Below are 22,347 nucleotides of genomic sequence, written 5' to 3' on the forward strand. Positions count from 1 at the left end.
CAAATGTTTCAACTCCATTTACTGAATATAAATTCTTTTCCCTACTGAATGACAATGTTATTTTTGTTCTGAACTAAATTTCTAATAAACACGCAAGTCAGCTGCTAAGATCTATACATTCATTCTAAGTTCTACTACATTCAACTAATCTATTTGCCTATTCCTAAAGCAATAGCAAACTTTTTTTTTTTTAATTTTTTTTAACGTTTATTTATTTTTGAGACAGAGAGAGACAGAGCATGAACGGGGGAGGGTCAGAGAGAGGGAGACACAGAATCTGAAACAGGCTCCAGGCTCTGAGCTGTCAGCACAGAGCCCGACGCAGGGCTCAAACTCACGGACGGCGAGATCACGACCTGAGCCGAAGTCGGCCACTTAACCGACTGAGCCACCCAGGCGCCCCAATAGCAAACTATTTTAATTACTATAGCTTAAGATAAACTCTGATGTCTGCATATGCTTATTAGTACATGCTGAAAATAATTTCTGACTCTTCTTGAGCTTTCTTGGATTGTAAAGCTCAGATATAAATCTGCAAGTTCATTAAAAAAATTAAGATTTCTGTTAGAATTTTATGAATTCATAAGTAAGTTAGGAGGTAATGCTTTACTTTGATCAGGTTTACTGCTAAAATGTCACCTCTAAGTGAGGGCTTCCTTTGACTACTCTATAAAAGAGTACTCTCCTGGAATTCCTTGCTTCCTATAGTTTTTGGTTTTTTTAGAACATATTCCTATCAGACATACTATATATCTTACTATTTTTTCTGCTTTTCCTTCACCACAACCCCAACTTTCCCAATTGAATGTAAACATCATAGAAGTGGGAACTTAATTTATTCACAGCTCTATCTATAACTCATAGAACATAAAGAATTAGCTCTCAAATGTTTACAGAGTAAATGTTTACAGAGTAAAAATAAAACAAGTTTAAAAAAAGTGAATATTCCATGGAAATGCAAGCTGGTGTAGCCACTATGGAAAACAGGATGGAGGTTCCTCAAGAAACTAAAAATAGAACTACCCTACGACCCAGCAATTGCACTACTAGGCATTTATCCAAGGGATACAGGTGTGCTGTTTTGAAGGGACACATGCACCCCCATGTTTATAGCAGCACTATCAACAATAGGCAAAGTATGGAAAGAGCCCAAATGTCCATCGATAGATGAATGGATAAAGATGAATGGAGTATTACTCGGCAATCAAAAAGAATGAAATCTTGCCATTTGCAACTTACGTGGATGGAATGGGAGGGTATTATGCTAAGTGAAATTAGTCAGAGAAAGACAAAAATCATATGACTTCACTCATATGAGGACTTTAAGATAAAAAACAGATGAACATAAGGAAAGGGAAACAAAAATAATATAAAAACAGGGAGGGGGACAAAACAGAAGAGACTCATAAATATGGAGAACTGAGGGTTACGGGAGGGGGGATGGGCTAAATGGGTAAGGGGCACTAAGGAATCTACTCCTGAAATCATTGTTGCACTATATGCTAATTTGGATGTAAAGTTAAAAAAATAAAAAATAAAACAAGTTAAAAAAAAAAAAGTGAATGTTCCAAAACAAGAATGTAGTATTTCTAAGTTTTGAAATTTTCTTTACATGGTCTTACATTTCTTTTTTACTCATAAACATTTTATACTTTGATAGTCTTTTTTTAAAAAAATTTTATTTATTTATTTTGAAAGAGAGAGAGCAAGAATGAGCAGGGGAGGTGGAGAGAGAGAATTCCAAGCAGGCTCCACACTGTCAGCGCAGAGCCCCCATGCAGGGCTCAAAGCCATGAATTGTGAGATCATGACCTGAGCCAAAATTAAGAGTCAGACAACCGACCAAGCCACCCAGGTGCCCCTATACTTTGATAGTCTGTTGAGTAAAGTTGTTTTTCCTTTAAATTTTGATGGAATGCTATGATTTGTGTATATTGTTCTCTATCCAGCCACAGGTCTGGTTAAGGAAGTTTTCCTTCCGCTTCAACTTATCACACTTGAGAAATGGGTAGAAGCGACCCTACTTCAGGGCTCCTACCATATCAACTTGTTTCCTATTACACTCTAGTCACAAAGTAACTTTTCATCATTCTGAGCACACCATGCCCTTCCAGAACTCTATGTTGTTGATGTTCTTCTGACATAGGGCTGAAATAAGGGACTAGTAGGAGACCTTGCCTTGCTGATTTTTTTTGCAGCCAAAGTCACCAAATTTTCTTTTAAGAGGAGATGATTCTTACCAAGGTATATAACAGTTTTAAAATTGTATGTAGTTGGGCGCCTGGGTGGCTCAGTCAGTTAAGCGTCTGACTCTTGATTTCAGTTCAGGTCATGATTTGACAGTTCATAAGTGTGAGCCCTGCATCGGTGACAGTGCAGAGCCTGTTTAGGATTCTCTCTTTCTCCCTCTCTTTCTGTCCCTCCCCTGCTCTCTCTCAAAATAAATAAATAAACTTGAAAAAAACCGCATGTAGCAACCTATGAGACCATGACCGTCATTTAAAAAGCTAAGCTGAAGAATATCAGGACATATCACAGAGTAAGGTAAGTACTGGTTTTTGAAAATTTTTGTTATATATACATGTGTGATGATGAAATAAAATATTATGAGTCAGTAAAAAAAACCCTGGAAATCCACTGATACATGAGATGTATTAAGGAAGACAAACTTGGCAAGGAGTGTGTGGGAGGGCAAGACTGAATAGGAAGATGAGGGAAAGGAAGGAAGTAATAGCAAAAAAGTTCTAAGAAGTAAGTGTTACTCAAGTATGACTCAGTAAAGACCTCAACTGGGCCTTTAAGTAAACAAGAAAGAGTTCTGAGCAAAAATTAGACTTCCTCTATCTCCCGTAAGATAAAATCGAACTCCTTGAAATGAAGAAATCATATATGCTTTTACCTCCTTCATTCTAGGTAAGTTTTCTGAAAGGTTCTTAAACATTAAAAGTCCGAGTGTTTTGCTTTAAAGTCCTATTACAAATAATTCTTACCTTGCTCTCTCTTTCTAATTCACTTCGCAGCCACTCAAAGTCACTGTATCTTCTTCTAACAGTAGATTCCTTCAGCTTGAAAATAGGCAGATTTGTCTGAAATTAAAAAAAAAAAAAATCATTCCTAAGTTGAAGCATGGGACAGGGACTTCAAAATAAGGAGGCTGGGGGATCTGTTTGTCAAATTGATAATATGGCAAGCCTGGTTATCTTAAGGTAAGAAAATCATGAAGTTATCAAGATGACATTTTTACCTCTAACAAAATAAAACTTCACTAAATGTTAAAAAAGTGTATCATTTACACTACAGTACAATTTATTTATTTTTAATTTTTAGAGAGAGGGAAAGAGAATCTCAAGCAGGTTCCAAGCACTCAGCACGGAGCCCGATTATGGGGCTTGATCCCACGACCCTGGAATCATGACTTGAGCCGAAATCAAGAGTGGGACACTCAAACCAACTAAGCCACGCTGGCACCCCTAGAGTACAACCTTTAAAATGCATGTCTGTACATATGCTTTAGGATATCATTCTGCCTGAGGTCAGCTACATAAATATAGTCCATTTTTTTTTTCTATTTCAGTGAGCTGTACAAATGTCAACTGAACAGGAGTGAGAATAAAGCTAGCTCCGACTGCTGTGAGCTGGTTTAGATAGTACCTTACTATACAATGCTCACAGGGAAAAAGAGACCTTAACTACTTTGAAATGGAATAAAAAATATTTTGTTATGACTAGATTAGATGCTTCACAATAAAAGAAATAAAGGATTATTCTTTACTATATATATAATTATATATATGAATTTACATATATATACATACATACATATATATACATACATACATGTATATACATATATATATATATATAAATTTACATCCCAGTTAGCATATAGTGCAATAATGATTTCAGGAGTAGAATCCAGTGATTCATCCCCTACATGTAACACCCAGTTATCATCCCAACAAGTATCCTCCTTAATACTCCTTGCCCATTTAGCCCATCCCTCCACCCATAATCCCTCCAGCAACCTTCTGTTTGTTCTCTATATTTAAGAGTCTCTCATGTTTTATCCCCCTCCCTGTTTTTATATTATTTTTGCTTCCCTTCCCTTATGTTCATCTGTTTTGTGTCTTAAATTCTACATGAGTGAAGTCATATATTTGTCCTTCTCTAATTTCACTTAACATAATACACTCTAGTTCCATCCATGTTATTGCAAATGGCAAGACTAATTTTTTTTTTAATGTTTATTTCTGATAAAGAAAGAGACAGAGAGAATCTGAAGCAGGCTCCAGGTTCCAAGTTGTCAGTGCAGAGCCCAATGTGGGGCCCAAACCCATGAACCGTGAGATCCTGACGTGAACTGAAGTTGGATGCTTAGCCAACTGAGCTACCAGGTGCCTCAAGACGTCATTCTTTTTGATGGCCAAGTAATACTCCATTGTGTTTATATATACCACATCTTCTTTATCTATTCATCTGTTGATGGATATTTGGGCTCTTTCCATACATTGGCCGTTATCGATAGCACTGATATAAACATTGGGATGCATGTGCCCCTTAAAAACAACATACCTGTATCCTTTGGATAAATACCTAGTAGTGCAATTGCTGGGTCATAGGGTAGTTCTAATTTTTTGAGGAAACTCCATACTGTTTTCCAGAGTGACTGCACCAGTTTGCATTCCCACCAACAGTGCAAAAATGTTCTTCTTTTTCCACATCTTCGCCAATATCTGTTGTTGGCCTGAGTTGTTAATGTTAGCCATTCTCTCAGGTGTGAAGTGCTCTCTCATTGTGGTTTTCATTTGTATTTCCCAGACAACGAATGATGTTGACCATTTTTTTCATGTGTCTGTTAGCCATCTGGATGTCTTCTTTGGGAAAGTGTCTATTCATGTCTTCTGCTCATTTTTCACTGGATTGGATTTTGGGTTTGAGTTTGATAAGTTTTTTTTTTTACAGATTTTGGATACTAACCCTTAATGTGATATGTCAGTTGCAAATATTTTCTCCCATTCTGTAGGTTGCCTTTTAGTTTTGCTGATTGTTTCCTTTGCCATGCAGAAGTTTGTATCTTGACGAGGTCCCAACAGTTCATTTTTGCTTTGTTTTTTTTCCCTTGCCTCTGGAGACATGTTGAGTAAGAAGTTGCTGTGGCTGAGGTCAGAGGTATTTGCCTGCTTTCTCCTCCAGGATTTTGATGACTTCCTGTCTTACGTTTAAGTCTTTCATCCATTTTGAATTTTTTTTTTTATATTTATTATTATTTTTTTTATTTTTTTTTTGTCAACATTTATTTATTTTTGGGACAGAGAGAGACAGAGCATGAACGGGGGAGGGGCAGAGAGAGAGGGAGACACAGAATCGGAAACAGGCTCCAGGCTCCGAGCCATCAGCCCAGAGCCCGACGCGGGGCTCGAACTCACGGACCGCGAGATCGTGACCTGGCTGAAGTCGGACGCTTAACCGACTGCGCCACCCAGGCGCCCCCATTTTGAATTTATTTTTGCGTATGCTGTAAGAAAGTGGTCCAGATTCATTCTTCTGCATGTCGCTGTTCACTTTCCCCAACACCATTTGCTAAAGAGACTCTATTCCATTGGATATTCTTTCCTGCTTTGTCAAAAATTCATTGGCCATACGTTTGCAGGTCCATTTCTGGGTTCTCTATTCTGTCCCACTGATCTAAGGGTCTGTTTTTGTGCAAGTATCATAATGTCTTGAGGATCGCAGTTTTGTAATACAGCTTCAAGTCCAGAATTATGAAGCCTCCAGCTTTGGTTTTCTTTCTCGGTATTGCTTTGATTATTTGAGGTCTTTTCTGGTTCCATACAAATTTTAGGATTGTTTGTTCTAGCTCTGTGAAGAATGCTGGTGTTATTTTGATAGGGATCGTACTGAATATGTAGATTGCTTTGGGTAGCACTGACACTTGAACAGTATTTGTTCCTCCAGTCCACGAACATGGAATATTTTTCCATTTTTTTATGTCTTCAATTTTTTCATAAGCTTTCTGTAGTTTCCAGTGTATAGATTTTTCACCTCTTTGATTAGGTTTATTCCTAGGTATTTTATGATTTTTGGTGCAACTGTAAATGGGATCGGTTCCTTGATTTCTCTTTCTGCTGCTTCATTATTGGCATATAGAAATGCAACTGATATCTGTGCGCTGATTTTATATCCTGTGACTTTGCTAAATTCATGGATCAGTTCTAGCAGTTTTTGGTGAAATTTTTTGGGTTTTCCATATAGAGTATCATGTCATCAAACAAAGAGTGAAAGTTTGACACCCTCCTTGCCGATGTGGATGACTTTTGTGTTATCTGATTGCTGAGGCTGGACTTCCAGTACTATGTTGAATAACAGTGGTGAAGAGTGGACATCTCTGCCCCGTTCCTGATCTTAGGGGGAAAGCTCTCAGTTTTTCCCCATTGAGGATGACATTAACAGTGGGTCTTTTGTATATGGCTTTTATGGTCTTGAGGTATGATCCTTCTATCCCTACTTTCTTTAGGGCTTTTATCAAGAAAGGATTCTGTATTTTGTCAAATGCTTTCTCTACATCTGTTGAGAGGATCATGTGGTTCTTGTCCTTTGTTTTGTTAATTTTTTTAACGTTTTTTTTTATTTTTTTATTTTTGAGAGACAGAGACAGAGCGCAAGCACGGGAGGGGCAGAGAGAGAGACAGAGAGAGAGAGAGAGGCAGACACAGAATCCAAACCAGGCTCCAGGTTCTGAGCTGTCAGCACAGAGCCCAATGCAGGGCTCAAAATCATGAGCAGTGAGATCATGCATGACCTGAGCTGAAGTCGGACACTTAAATGACTGAGCAACCAGACACCCCACTGTCTTTTCTTTTATTAATGTGATGTATCACACTGATTGATTTGTCGATATTGAACCAGCCCTGCATCCCAGGCATAAATCCCACTTGATCATGGTAAATAATTCTTTTAATGTATTGTTGGATCTGGTTGGCTAGTATCTTGTGAATTTTTGCATCCATGTTCATCAGGGAAGTTGGTCTATAGTTCTCCTTTTCAGTGGGGTCTTTGGTTTTGGAATCAAGGTAATGCTGGCCCCATAGAATGAGACTGGAAGTTTTCCTTCCATTTCTATTTTTTGGAACAGCTTCAATAGAATAGGTGTCAACTCTTCTTTAAATGTTTGGTAGAATTCCCCTGGAAAGCTATCTGGCCCTGGACTCTTGTGTTTTGGGAGATTTTTGATTACTAATTTGATTTCTTTACTGGTTATAGGTCTGTTCAAGTTTTCTATTTCTTCCTGTTTCAGTGTGGGTAGTTTACATGTTTCTAGGAATTTGTCCATTTCTTCCAGATTGCCCAATTTATTGTCTTATAACTGCTCATAATATTCCCTTATTATTGTTTGTATTTCTGCAGTGTTAGTTGTGATCTCTAATAAAAGATGATTCTTAATGGTCTTCAAAAAGAATGCCAGAAACTAGTAGGGAAAGAGTGCAATGTCTACACTCTTACTACTAGTGTGAAATTATGAGTTACATACATTAGATCAGGTTCATAGATCCACAGCTTTACAGGCTGACAGCAAGTTTAAGAATTGAAAATATAATACCCAGTATTTTGCGGTTATATTGGAATGGAGACTGTTCTTTACAAGATAGCAAGGACCACTTATAACAACCTCTAAACTTAAAGTAACAAGAAAGATTTCTATTATCTTATACTGATCCTATAAAGAGAGAAAATATACTACCAAACCCAATTTAGAATGGCTTATGATTAAGGACTATTAGCAGAAGCAGTATGTCACCATGACTTTATTATCAAGAATAGAACTTAAAATGCATATAATATCACAACGTTTATAAGGGACAAAAATGATCTAAAACAATTAATGCCATACCATACTGAATATGCTATTTAAGACTATACACTCTTAGGGGGCACCTGGTTGACTCAGTTGGTTAAGCATCTGACTTTGGTTCAGGTCATGAACTCACAGTTTGTGGGTTCAAGCCCCGCTCCAGGATCCCTGCTGGCAGTGTGGAGCCTGTTTGTGATTCTCTCTCTCTGCCCCTCCCCCACTTGTGCTTTCTGTGCTTTCTCTGTCTCAAAATAAATTAAAAAAAAAAACCCTATATACTCTTAGATTACATTTTGTCTTTAATTCAGTCTCTGCACTTATAGAACAGCAAAATGTTTTACAGTTGAAAAGAATAAAGTGTCACCAGAAGAAATACATTGTATATAGGGACATCATCCATTATGTAAAACTCACTCTTAAAAGAAAATTTCAATCATCTGTTAAGCTTAATGCCACTGATAAGTTACTGTCATTCAGCAAAAGAAAAGCTTTTTATTCAGGACCTTAAACCCATTTTGTCGTATTCTCAATTTTTTCCAAAGTGTATTAGCTTCTCTATGTTGTATACCTTATAGCTTGGAATCCTCTACAGATGCTATTGGGCAGAACACTGGATAGGTTTCAAGCATGAAACCAAATCTCACAGGAGGTTTAAAAGCACTTGAATTTTCTTTCCCAGGTAACCACAACATTTGTTCATTGTATTAATGACTAAGAGCAAAATTGCACCTAACAAGACTCTTATTATACTAAAAGTCAAGCTTATATTTAGAGATGCTGGCTTGCTATACAGAAGGGTATTCTCATTCCCCACAGGGAATAAAATTAGGTCCCCTGGGGAGCAGGATGATAATTCCCAGAAAGAAAGCACTGGATTATTTCTCTCTAATTTCACCCATTGGCTTTTTAACCAAGCTCACCCTTCCGCATTAAAATATTAAGTCTTTGTAAGTGTCTAAAGATAGAAAGGCTTTTATAGAATTGAGTGTTTTCTGCAGGTGAGATTTTACATTTTGAATTCCCTCCTCTCAAATTACTTTACAAAAGGGATTAGCTGCTCTCTTTATTCAATATGTTAAGATCAAGCTTGTGAAAGAGTTCCCTAAGAATTTTCATACTTCTGGGTACGGAAGTCCATAAAGTTAATCTCTGAAACAACATATCAAGCTTACAGGTACAATGTCGAGGGAAGAGTGCCAATTCAGCTCATTTTACCTTCCATTTTCCCTTTTGAACTTTTGACACAATCATGACTATATCTGATTCACTTTAATAGGAGTGGGAGAATGGAGAAAAAGTCCATTCCTTTCTATGATTAGCTAATAGTTTGATAGATTATATATTTTAAAATTCTCTTATTTAGTTTCCTCAGCTGGGTAGGATTTCTCTTTATATGAGAACTGCTTTAGAGTTTTGATCAAGTCACATTATGCAATTTGGTTTTTTTTAAGGGAATTTTAATTTTAAATTTAATTTTTTATTTTGACAGAGTGAGAGCGCACACAGTGGGCAGGGAAGAGGGGCTGAGGGAGAAAGAGAATTTTAAGCAGTCTCCACGCTAGGTGTGGAGCCCAACGTGGGGCTCGATCCCATGACTCTGGGATCATGAGCCAAACTGAAATCAAGAGCCGGACACCCAACTGAGCCACCCAGGCTCCCTGCATCATGTAATTCTTAATATTTACACATTAAATTTGGAGTGGCAAGTTTGCTTGTTAACTTCCTCTTGATCAACACTGTTTTTCAACTCAATTTGATCAAAATAAAAATGAAAAAGTGAGGTGTTTTCTTTAAGCCAGTGTTAATTACAAACACTTCATTGGTCACTTTCAACTTATTTAACACTCATAAAATGTTCCAGTTTGGTGTTTTAAACAGGGAAGGGTTAGGATGATTACTTTTTTCCCTACAGGTTTAGGAAGATTCAAGCTATAATTACAGTTTGGGAACATCTATAATAGGACTAGTGCTAGGTAAGGTGGGGAATATAAAGATGACTGAGATGGAGCCCCAGCCCTTATGAAGCTTATACTATAATAGGGAGGTTAAAAAGTTTAAATCTACGTGGTTAAAAATAACATACACCATAAACAAAAACAAAGCGGAAAGACCAAGAACAAACTGTAAGAAATATTTGCAACATAAAACAAAAGGATAGCTTTATTAAAATGTAAAGAACTTAGAGACAGTGAAGGATAAAGATGAATAAAACCGGCAGAACACAGAAAGACTCATGGCAATAATGTTCAACTTCACTCACACAAGAAATGCTAGTTAAAACAGTAAGATCCCATTTTCACTCATCAGACAGCCAGGTATTACATTTTAATACCTAGTGGAGGTATGGGGAGAGACAGAGACACTTGAAAAATCTGCTGATGGTAGTAAAAACTGTACAGTCTTTAAAAAAGGCATTTTGGTGACATCTGTCACTCTTTTAAATGCATATATGTTTTAAGCCAACAATCCCACTAGGAATTAATTCTACAAATATTTCCACATATACAAAAAGATATTGGCATATAGAAATTTACTTAAGCATGTTCATGTAACAGTAAAACAAACGAAACCTAGTAAAACTGTTACAAACATAAAATGAAATATTATACAGCTTTTACAAACTACAATTTAGCCAGACTGATTGGAAAGCCTGCCTGAGACATATTAAGTATAAGTTTCAGAACAGGGGAGGTTGGCTGGCTCGGTCAGTAGAGTATACGACTCTTTTTTTTTTTTTTTTTTTTTTTTTTTTGAGCATGCGACTCTGGATCTCAGTGTCGGGAGTTCAACCCCCATGTTGGGGGCAGAGATTACATAAAAAAATAAAATCTTATAAAAGAACTTTCAGAACAGTATATACTGTATGATACCATTTTTATTATAATGGTATTTTTATATATAATATATGTTATATATATTAAATATGTAAAGTATATATATGCTATATAATAATATTATAATAATATTCCTATAATAATAAAGGAATTGACAATTGATTTGGCCAGTTTTCTTTTAACACACGGAGTAAACCCATACTATAGGAAGACCGTGGAGAATGGTGAAAACAGTGTGAACTACATGCAGAGTAGTCTAAAGTGCACAGATCATGGGAAAACTGAAAAGGTTAAACTGTACCCTGAGTATCTGGCGGAAGTATGTATCTGTTAGAACCAGGAGTTAATAAACATCTCCCAACAGGAAAATAACTTTGACACAGAAAAACAGGACAGAGAAGTTACCACAAAAGTTGAAGCCACAGAACTGGACAGATTAGCTACATGTTGTGCATGAGGCAGCATGAAGAAAAGCTGGTTCTCTCATCACAAGAAAATTTTTAACTATGTATGGTGAGAGATGATAACTCGGCTTCCTATGATCACTTCACAGTGTACATAAATATGGAATCATTATGCTGTACACCTGAAACTAATATAATACATCAACTGTACCTTAAAAATAAAAAATAGTTGGTTCTAGCTATTTCTAGGGTTTATCTGCTTGTAGAATATGGACAAAAGCCAAACTATGGAGGCAAATTATAGCAAAAGTTCCTTATAAGTTTTACTTTGGATTTCATTTAAAATGCTTTAGACTTACCCCGAGAGAAATAAAATGAATTCTGAAATTAAATGTAAATTAGACTTAAATATGGTTAACTTCCTTAAGATGACTAAAACTTCTGAATCTTTTAAAAGGCAACATTTAGTATTCTGTAACCCTGACACTCATATTTTCTCCCTAATTTTAGAAGGTGATCTAAACTCACACTGAGCATAAACTAGAAGCCACTATTTACTGCCTAGCTGTTACTTTACCTAATAAGTAAAAGTGTCAAACTCAGCCATTTGTATAAAATAACAGTATTTTATTAGTAGGAACAGTGCCCAGAGGTAGGCAAGATTGAGACAAGTAAAACTTAAGTCCACTATCAGGCAAGAACAATAAACTAAGCCATAGTCTTCATCTATTTGGGAAGTATGTATCATTAGTAAGAACTGAAGGTAAGTTTGAATAGGCCTGGTCTTCTCAATTACATTCATGGAATTATGAAAGCTGAACAAATCAGGTGTCACTATACATCTGAAGGAAAGACACAGACTCCTACGAACATTTCCATCAACTATTCCCATAGGATCTATATAAGAAACACAATGTCAACAATCACTTAAGGCTATGTCAGGGCTATGGCCCAAACTAACATTTAAAAGGCAAAGAATTACATTTATTTGCCTCTCGAAAATAAGTAGGTTGGTGCCTGGAATTCACAAAGTCTATAAAAACTATTTTGTTCACCATTCCAAAATATGCCTTTTTAATCATTATAACCCAAATACTAGTAAATTTGTCACCAATACTTAATAACATTTCTTTGGAAAACTATAAAATAAATTACCTATATTATCAAGGGAGGCAAAAGCTGAGACTACAAGAAATGTTCACATCGGGCACTGAAAGGAACTTTAAATTGTATTTTTTTCAACGTTTTTTATTTATTTTTGGGACAGAGAGAGACAGAGCATGAACGGGGGAGGGGCAGAGAGAGAGGGAGACACAGAATCGGAAACAGGCTCCAAGCTCCGAGCCATCAGCCCAGAGCCTGACGCAGGGCTCGAACTCACGGACCGGGAGATCGTGACCTGGCTGAAGTTGGACGCTTAACCGACTGCGCCACCCAGGCGCCCCTGAAAGGAACTTTAAAATACACATCTAAAAATGGGACACAATGTTAAAAAGAGAAAAAAAATCCAAAATTTCTACTCTATATCCTACCACTACTACCAAAATCAAAGACATCAGTGATTCTTCAACCCAGTTATGCTTCAGAACTACGTAGGCAGCTTAAAACAATTTCTTTAAAAAAAAAATTTTTTTTTAAACGTTTATCCATTTTTGAGAGAAAGAGAGACACAGACCATGAGCAGGAGAGGAGCAGAGAGAGGGGGAGACGCAGAATCTGAAGCAGGCTCCAGGCACAAAGCTGTCAGCACAGAGCCTGACACGGGGCTCAAACTCATGAACCGTGAGATCATGACCTGAGCTGAAGTCAGATGCTTAACCGACTGAGCCACCCAGGTGCCCAGCTTAAAACAATTTCTTGGGGCGCCTGGGTGGCGCAGTCGGTTAAGCGTCCGACTTCAGCCAGGTCACGATCTCGCGGTCCGGGAGTTCGAGCCCCACGTCGGGCTCTGGGCTGATGGCTCAGAGCCTGGAGCCTGTTTCCGATTCTGTGTCTCCCTCTCTCTCTGCTCCTCCCCCGTTCATGCTCTGTCTCTCTCTGTCCCAAAAATAAATAAACGTTGAAAAAAAAACTAAAAACAAAAAAAAACAAAAAAACCCCACAATTTCTTAAATGGAAATATAACACAAGTAGAGAAAAGCGAACAAATAACATTGAGGTATACGTATAGCTCAGTACATTCTCAAATGGTAGTAATCTGGGTAGTCTCTAAAAACCAAACCAAACCAAACAACCAGTCTTGAGGACTACTACCTCAGAGCCATTATATCAGTTTCTAGGGGAAAGAGGCCTTCCCCCTCTTCAGTTTCTAGCGGAAAAGAGGCCTTTAAGAAAGTTCCCCAGATGATTAATACACCAGCTTAGAAACTATTACTATAACACGTCTGACTGGTTCAAAAGATCATACAACAAGCAGCTACACAGTGCTGAGATGGAATTTACAGCTGTAAATGTCCACATTAAAAAAGACAAGGGGGGCCTGGGTGGCTCAGTTGATTGGGTGACCAACTTTGGCTCAGGGCATGATCTCGCAGTTTGTGTTCGAGCCCCGCGTCGGCTCTATGCTGACAGCCTGGAGCCTACTTCAGATTCTGTGTCTCCCTCTCTCTGACCCTCCCCCGTTCACGCTCTCTCTCTCTCTCTGTCTCAAAAATAAACCTTAAAAAATAAAATAAACAATAAAAAAGATGAAATATCTCAAATGAATAAACTTCCACCTTAGGTAACTAGAAGAACAAACCAAATAAAAAACAAGGAAGGAAATAATAAAGATCAGAGTGGAAACAAATGAAATACAGAACAGAAAAAGGGAAAATATAAAAGAAAAGCATTCAATGCTTCAAATAAATGACATTTTAGTGAAATTTAAGATTATTTTTTATACCTTGTTTTATAAAACTTTTGACAGGCAGTCATACTATTCCTTCTATAGTCAAAGAAAATTAAAGTCAGTAACCCTACTCTTTGTCATTCTTACCTTCAAATCTCAGAGATTCATTCATTCAATATGAAAGCATACACTTTATAATATTCTACATTACAACAGTGGTTAAGAGCTCAGGCTCTGTCCAGGTTCAAATTCCAGCACTATCATTTAGCTGTATGACTTGGGCAAGTTAACCTGTTTTTCAATTTGCTCACCTATATAAACTGGGGGTAATAATGTGAAAGTATATCAAAATAGATGGTTTAGAAGTTAAACTAGCCCAGATAATTTCTTTTTTACTACTTGGGAAACCATACAAAGGATAAATATTTTAGGGGGAAAAAAAAAGAATCAAGTTCTGTCTTGTTATCTCTTTAGTCTTTCAACTTAGAACAGCCTTCCTGACTTTTTTGTCACTCAAGACATTGACAATTTTACACAGTGCAGGCCAGATATTTGAGATACTTTATACATTTGAGTTCGTCTGTTTCCTCATGACCAGTTTCATGTCCTGCATTTCTGGCAGCAATGTTCCTAACGGCAGGAATGTCGAAGCTTTCTCAGTGCATCATCACATCAGAAGGGACATGATGTCAGTTTGTCCTATTATTGGCTCACTTGATTAAGGTTAAGTCAGCCAGATTTCTCCAATGTAAAATTACCTTTTTTCCTTTTTATACTAAGTTTTTTCTTATTTTTGGACTTGGCCCTCATAATAAAATTGAGTGCCATTTGGAATTTATCCATCTAAACTTAAACTTAGAGAACCGTCAGAGCACAAAATGCATTCTGCTTCTTGGAGAAATTTACACTTTCAGGTGAAGTTATCTGCCTGACTTTAACGATGAGGAGGCTGGCTTACTGCATGAAAGTCCTACTCTCTGCCAAATATAGTGTCAACATACAGATCTGTTAAGTATGTTATGTTCACAATTTGATTTAGTAAACAGATTAAGAAGAGGATTTATAGTCTAAACGAAGCCATGGATATCTGTACTTGTTTTAGGAGAAATTCAGGGCAATTCTCAAGCTTCTGTATATCTTGCCTTTTCATTTGCAAGAGAATATATTTTGCAGAGCACGTGAAAAGGTGATGGGCTAATTATATCAGATACCTGGGATATTTAGAAAACTTGAAAAGAATGAGAGTAAAGGCTTAAAGAAAACTATTCAGTATTATTTAGTTGGTTTTTATCTGTTCTAATAATATACTAGAAACAAAACTCCAAAAGGATGAAACGTCATGAGATGTCTGTATGCCTGGACTCTAAAACTGCTATTTAGTGGTGAGCATAGGACAACCTGTAGACATTTTAAATCACTGGGCTGTACACCCAAAACTAATATAACACTGTGTCAACTATACACAAATATAAACAGTTAAAAACCCTGCCATTTGTATAAAAGAGAAACCAGCCATTTCCCAGAAGATATTACTAATCACACAGAGTAGAATCATCAGGAATCCAAACAGACATTATATACTGAAGAACAGATTTTTGAAACCACAGTATAGAGCTCTAAAATAAGTGCTCCCTTCACATGTAAGCAGAGGAAACAGTCACATTGGTCTTACAAAAAGCTGGGTCTTACACATTTACATAGGCTGACCTATTAAAGTCAGCAGCTCATAGATATCCTATATGTAACCTGATTATCACTGGTAGCCAAACAGAAAACCGAGCCTCAAAATGTGATCACCTGAATATAGCTTAACAATAGATATTAGAAAAATGTTTACTAGGTGTTTCTAGTATTTCTTCAGATAGTGTCACGTGTACATTTGAAAAAAAGAGACTGGCAACAACATCAAAAGTATACTCAATAGACCATACTCTATTTAACCAATCCTAAGAGATGTAAATGGATGCCTCACTCGAGTTCTCATTAAACGGCTGCATTTCTCCAAATATCTACATCTAGAGATAAAGGATAAGCTGAGAAGTGCTTAAGCTATTACCTCGCCCTTCAGTACTTTTGATACTTGTTTTACCCAATCTGGAACAGCATGAATAACTGGAGATATGGTTTATAACCTAGATGAACTCTAAATATGGCTGGGGAGAAGTCATTTAAGTGAAGAATAAGCTTTTAGTCCAGAGAACCTTTGAAATGTAGATTGTCACTAAGCCAAGGTATTTAGTTTAGTTTCTTTCTTTAAAAAAAAAAAAAATAAGGACATGGCCTTCTAGTGATACAATTTCCCATTATTTTAAAAGCAGTATCCTTTTTTAAAAAAACTGAAGTATAGTTGACATACAATATGATATTAGTTTCAGGTGCACAACACGAAAGAAGTATCCTTTACGGCATAATTTCCAAAACCGTAGAAAAGAAATTATCTAGACTGTTTTAATGCATAAATCAAGTAATTCCATATACTTTTCCTACTTTGTCCATAGTCTTCATTTGTGAATCGGCAACAAGACTCATTTTATGAGCTCATGCAAGGTTTCCAATGAGCAACCTTTAAGGAAACCGAGCAGTAATAATTCTACTGTAAAGAAAAATTTGTTTGTAATAGTTTATGAACACTTACATAAGCTTATATAGGCTTCTCCTGAAAGAAAACTGCCTATTAATAGCTTACGAGCTTTTTTGAACAATTTTAAAAGTGCAGAATTATTTTCTGTATCTTCCCAACATGCTTCATGGTTAGAACTGTCTCAGGAGTTTTAAACACCCACCCACTCCCACACAACCCACACACACACATCCCCAGTGCTACCACCTACAGAATTTCATTCAAATTAGTTTGAGGTGGAACCTAAACATCAGTATTTTTAGGTAATTCTAAGGTGCAGCCAGGGTCGAGAATCACTGCTCTAGAACCACTGTCCTATACCTACTAACTGTGAAACAGGGTAGGGGAGCTAAGGAATCTGTAAGACCACCAAGTGAGTTTAGCCAGGACAATTATGGGCAACAATATTTTACCTCCTCAAGGACAGTGATTTGGAACTAATCCTTAGGAGGGTAAGTGGAAATGGGATGCAAAGTCACTGTTAAGAAAACTTTAATGTGGAAACCAATGAAAGAATATTAGTTAAGAAACTATTCATTAAGTGTATTCTAAACTTCTATTTATGTACTATCAGGCACATATGGACTACAGGGATCTAAAAAAGATCTCAAGAGGGGCGCCTGGGTGGCTCAGTCGGTTAAGTGTCCAACTTCGGCTCAGGTCATGATCTCACGGTCTGTGAGTCTGAGCCCCACGTCGGGCTCTGTGCTGACAGCTCAGAGCCTGGAGCCTGCTTCGGATTCTGTGTCTCCCTCTCTCTGACCCTCCCCCATTCATGCTCTGTCTCTCTCTGTCTCAAAAATAAATAAACATTAATAAAAAAAAAAATTAAAAAAAAAAAACCTTAAAAAAAAAGATCTCAAGAGATACAGCATGAAATCAGAGGGTGGGGAGGGTTTAAAGAGGTAGAGTAGAAATAAAATAAAGAGGTACCTGCCTGGCTCAGTCAGTGCAGCATACAACTCTTGATCTTGGGGGTTGTGAGTTTGAGTCCCAAATTGTGTGTAGAGATTAAAAATAAAAAATTTTGGGGTGCCTGGGTGGCTCAATTGGTTAAGCATCTGACTTCAGCTCAGGTCACAATCTCATAGTTGGTGGGTTTGAGCCCCACATTGGGCCATGCACTGACAGTGCAGAGCCTGCTTGGGATTCTCTCTCCCTCTCTTTCTCTGCCCCTCCCCCACTTGCACTTTCTTTCTCAAAATAAATAAACTTAAAAAATAAAATAAGGGGTGGGTGCCTGGGTGGCTCAGTCAGTTAAATGTCCCACTCTTGGTTTTGGCTCAGGACATGATCTCATGGGTTTGAGCTCCGTATCAGGCTCATGATGACAGTACAGAGCCTGCTTGGAATTCACTCTCCCCTCTCAAAATAAACAAACACTAAAAAAATAATGAAATAAAATAAATAAAAAAATTTTAATCTTAAAAAAAAAACCCACCACATACATATGAAGAACACATTAAGTTTGCATAGCAGGCTCATAACAAGTATCCTTAAAATTAGGGGCACCTTAGTGGTTCAGTCAATTAAGCTGAGGTTGATTTTGGCTCAGGTCACAATCTCATAGTTCCTGAGATTGAGCCCTGTATGCAGGCTGTCTCTCCTTCTCGCTCTGCCCCTCCCCTGCATGCACATGCTCCTTCTTTCTCTCTCTCAAAATAAACAAACAAAAAGTGTCCAATACAATTAAAAAATTAGAACAGTAATACACATTCCTTTGTAGAGATTTCATTTTGATATATATCCTTTCAGACTTTTATGTGTACAACTTCTATTTTTATTAACTATGTTATGAGCTTCTCAATTGGTATCACTAACTTGATTATATACACATTACTTATACGAGAGGTGGTATAATACAATAATTAAGTATGCAGCTCTGGAACCAGACAATCTGGTTTTAATCCCAACTCCTGCATTAACCAGCTATCTCACCCTTGGCAAAATGCTATGGATGAGAGCTAGATGAAGCTAGATCCAGGGAGTTTATATACTTTCCTTAGGACAAAGTCCTAAAGGTGAAATTACTGAGCCAAAGGCTGTAAATGTTAAGGCTTCAAAATATCCTCCAGAAAGGTTATACTATACTATAGATTGAGGAGGTACATAACTGTAGTAGGCTATTACTTTCGTTGCCTGCAAAAAATCATGCCTCCCAGTAGCTTTCTGTATCATCTCCTATATTGACTTGGCCATGTGAACGCCTTTGATGAATGGTATATTAGCAAGTATTTGTGAATGGGGCTTGTCCTCTTGGAACATCTGTTCATAAAGACATTCTCTCTTGGAACCCAGACACCACTATTCTGCTAGAAGTCTAGTTATCCAGGGGTGCCTGGGTAGCTCAGTCAGTTAAGTGTCCAACTTTGGATCAGGTCATGATCTCGTGGTTCATGGGTTCGAGTTCTGCATCAGGCTCTGTGCTGACAGCTCAGAGCTGGAGCCTGCTTTGGATTCTGTGTCTCCCTCTCTCTCTGCCCCTCCCCCACTCATACTCTGTTTCTTTCTCAAAAATAAAGAAACATAAAAAAAAAAAAAAGTCTAGTCATCCACATGGAGGAAACTCAGGACCTGATCAATAGCCCCAGCTGAACTCCCAGTCGGTAGCCAGCACCAACTTGCCAGCTAGCCATATGACTGAATCATCTTGGAAATAAATCCTCCAGCCCCAGTCAAGCTGCTCCAGCAGATATCAAGGAAAACAGAGATAAGATGTTCCTTCTAAGACCTAACCAAACTGCAGAAATGTGATAAAGTGAATGTTAGCTGTTTTAAGCCACCAACTTTTGGGGTTGTCTGTTACACAGTAACAGATAACTGAATCAGTAATCTGACTCTGGCAGAATTATGCTAAATAAGAAGCATATTGAGAGGGCAGTATTTCACTTATAAAAATACGGTACCTAATTAACTCCTTGCTGCTAACTTTTTTGCTTCCTTATTAGCTCTTAACTATGTTCTGAGCAGCTGAGGTTCCCAGAAAAGCTAAAATAGTTAATTGATTATGGAATATTCGGTTAAGGAAGTGTTCCTCTGTAACTTAAGAAGTTGATGGAACTGAAGATTTCCTACTCTAAACAAAAGCAAGGCCCCAAAACAGAAGTTGTAATTTAAGACTAAATTGCTTTCTCTGCACTAACCTGATAAACTTCTAAGAATAGATAGTATGAAATAATTTGCCACCTACATTATAAAAGAAAGAAGCTGAGGTGTTTCTTCAAAGAATGAAATATTACCTGTAACATGAAAACATGAAAAAGCATATTTAATGAGTCTTAATTCTTTAAGACATGAGTGATACCTATATTAATAGACTCCTTTCTCTTCTTGGGAGAGTGATTAGCTATAATAAGAGCAACTAGACAATGATATTAAATACTATATACATGGCATGCTTTAAATGTAGAGACTGACAGCAGTGTCATTACAATACTTTATTCCTTTCATAAAGCCCCACAAAGAGTGATTATTGTTCTAATAACCCGAAGGTACTCAAATCACTAACACAAAACCCTTTTATTAGAAACAGTACATAACTCTCTCAAGAACCCTCATAATAAACTACTGGAAAGAGCACAGGTCACAAGAGGAGTTGTAACTTGTCATCAAAGATTTCAATACATTATTAAGTCCATATAATTCAAAAAATTTTCTTGCCAGCATACTCTCTTTAACTGTTAGGTATACTCAGTGTTGGCAGTGGGGTGGGGGGCTGGAGAGCAGGGTATTCTGGTTCTGTCCCTCATAATTTAGGTTCATTTCTGAGTACCTGGTCTAGCCTCTTTTAAAAAAAAATTTTTTTTTAATGCTTATTTATTTTTGAGAGAGAGAGAGACAGAGCATGGCAGGGGAAGGGCAGAGTGAGAGGGAGACAGAATCTGAAGCAGGCTCCAGGCTCCGAGCTGTCAGCACAGAGCCTGACGTGGGGCTCGAATTCACAGACTGCGAGATCATGACCTGACCCAAAGTTGGATGTATAACCCACTGAGCCACCCAGGCGGCCCAGTCTAGCTTCTTTTCTCCTCATACTTTCCTTTCCCTGCCGTCTCCTCTGACTTGTGAAGTTTGTAAGAAAAGGAAATCATTCCAGATCCTTCACTTCTAGCTCCCAAACCCTACTTGGAAGTATGGCAAATGATATATTTTAAGTCATAACATCTGTAAGTATTAATTATGAAGTCTCATAAGCCACTAATGTTACCTGGAGTGCTAAAAACAATACAGAATAAAAGGCATTAATTGAGAATCTACCATGAACACTAAGTACATGGACATGGTCCCTGATTTAGCAGACTTTATACAGACAAGGATAGGTAAGGGTAAGGACAGAGAAATTAAGAATAGTAGGATACCATGGGGCAAGCTTCTGTAAGACAGTACACAGTTTGGGGAGTACATTATTATGAAAAAGACATGTATACACAACCTTTCAAAGCTAATAAAAATATTTTCTAGGTATACTTTTATGTATACATTATGTATGAAAAAACTTCAAGTTTAGATGTGAACCTAAACAGTGGAAGTCTGTGCTGTTTTAACAGCTCCATCTGTGGTAGTTTTACCAGTGGGGTTAAACCAGCACCATCACTGCCAGAGGGGAGTGACTTGATTAAAATAAGAATGCAGAAAAGTTCCAGATGCAGGGCGTATTGTTGAGAACAATAGGATCTTGGTGGCAAACAAGGGGAAGGCCAATATTGCAGCAGCCAAAGATCGACTTTGGACAATTCCAAGGTTGACTAGGAGAAGAAACAAATCAGCAGACTTGATGGAAGCTTAGCAGAGATGTCCTAAGAATGGCACAACCATGATGGGCCTTAATTAAGTTCCCCCTTATCCCTGGTGGTCTGAAAGGCTGTGTCCTTGCACAAAGCTGCATGCAGACTCAGAAAAGATGGCAAGGACCCTACTTATCTACAGATCTCTGGCTGTGAGGTCTTTCACAGATACAGAAGAGCCATGGACATGAGAAGACTTGGCACAAACTAAAAGTCAGAACTTGTAAACGGCCTATGCTTTGAATTCATTCCTCAACCTACATACGAATTCATTCCCCAACCTACATACAAATTCACTGTCAAAGGGCAGAAGCTTTCATGGCTCTAGGTTTATGTACAACCTCTGACCAAGTCACTGGCTAACTATTAAGTTATACTGATCCAAGGGTGACCTCTAGGAAACCGGGCTTAAAAAACAAACAAGAATTGTGGGGAAAAAAATCAGAGATATTAGCAACAGCATACTCCAGACTTCATGCAGGCAAGTTCTTAAAAAAAATAAAGATATAGTAACAGACCCTCTCCCAACTGGAGAGGGGCGAGAGGTGACATAACTCATGAGTCTCTATTATCTAAAATGATCAGCTTAACAAAAAAATATTATGAAACATGCAAAGAAACAGGAAAGTGTATTCCATATACAGGGAAAAAACAGAATTGTTTTCAACAGAAACTATCTTGGGACACCTGTGTGGCTCAGTCGGTTGAGCATCTGACTCTTGATTTGGGCTCAGGTCATGATCTCACGGTTCATGGGACTGAGCCTTGCATTGGGCTCTGTGCTGACAGTGTGGAGCCTGTTTGGGATTCCCTTTCTCCCTCTCTGCCCCTACCCTGCTCATGGGTGCACTCTCTCAAAAAAAATAAACATTAAAAAAAAAAAAAAACCTCTCTGAAGAGGTTCAGATGTTGGACTTAGCTGACAAGGATTTCAAAACAGCTAACACAATAAATATGTCCAAACAACTAAAAGAAACTATGCTTATAGAATTTGAGGAAATAATGATGACAGTGATTCAATGAATAGAG

General features: G+C 37.6%; 1 protein-coding gene across 1 annotated transcript in view; it reads right to left on the reverse strand.

The window, feature by feature from the left end:
• The window catches only part of SNX3 (sorting nexin 3), a 48,786-nt gene that overhangs the window by 8,800 nt on the left and 17,639 nt on the right, over positions 1-22,347 (reverse strand). Inside the window, exon 2 of the mRNA XM_023254224.2 lies at positions 2,991-3,086. Within this exon, the coding sequence (XP_023109992.1) occupies positions 2,991-3,086 (96 nt within the window). The remainder of the gene's footprint in view (positions 1-2,990; positions 3,087-22,347) is intronic.

Source organism: Felis catus, chromosome B2 (genome assembly GCF_018350175.1).
Source record: "Felis catus isolate Fca126 chromosome B2, F.catus_Fca126_mat1.0, whole genome shotgun sequence".
In the NCBI taxonomy this organism is placed as follows: domain Eukaryota; kingdom Metazoa; phylum Chordata; class Mammalia; order Carnivora; family Felidae; genus Felis; species Felis catus.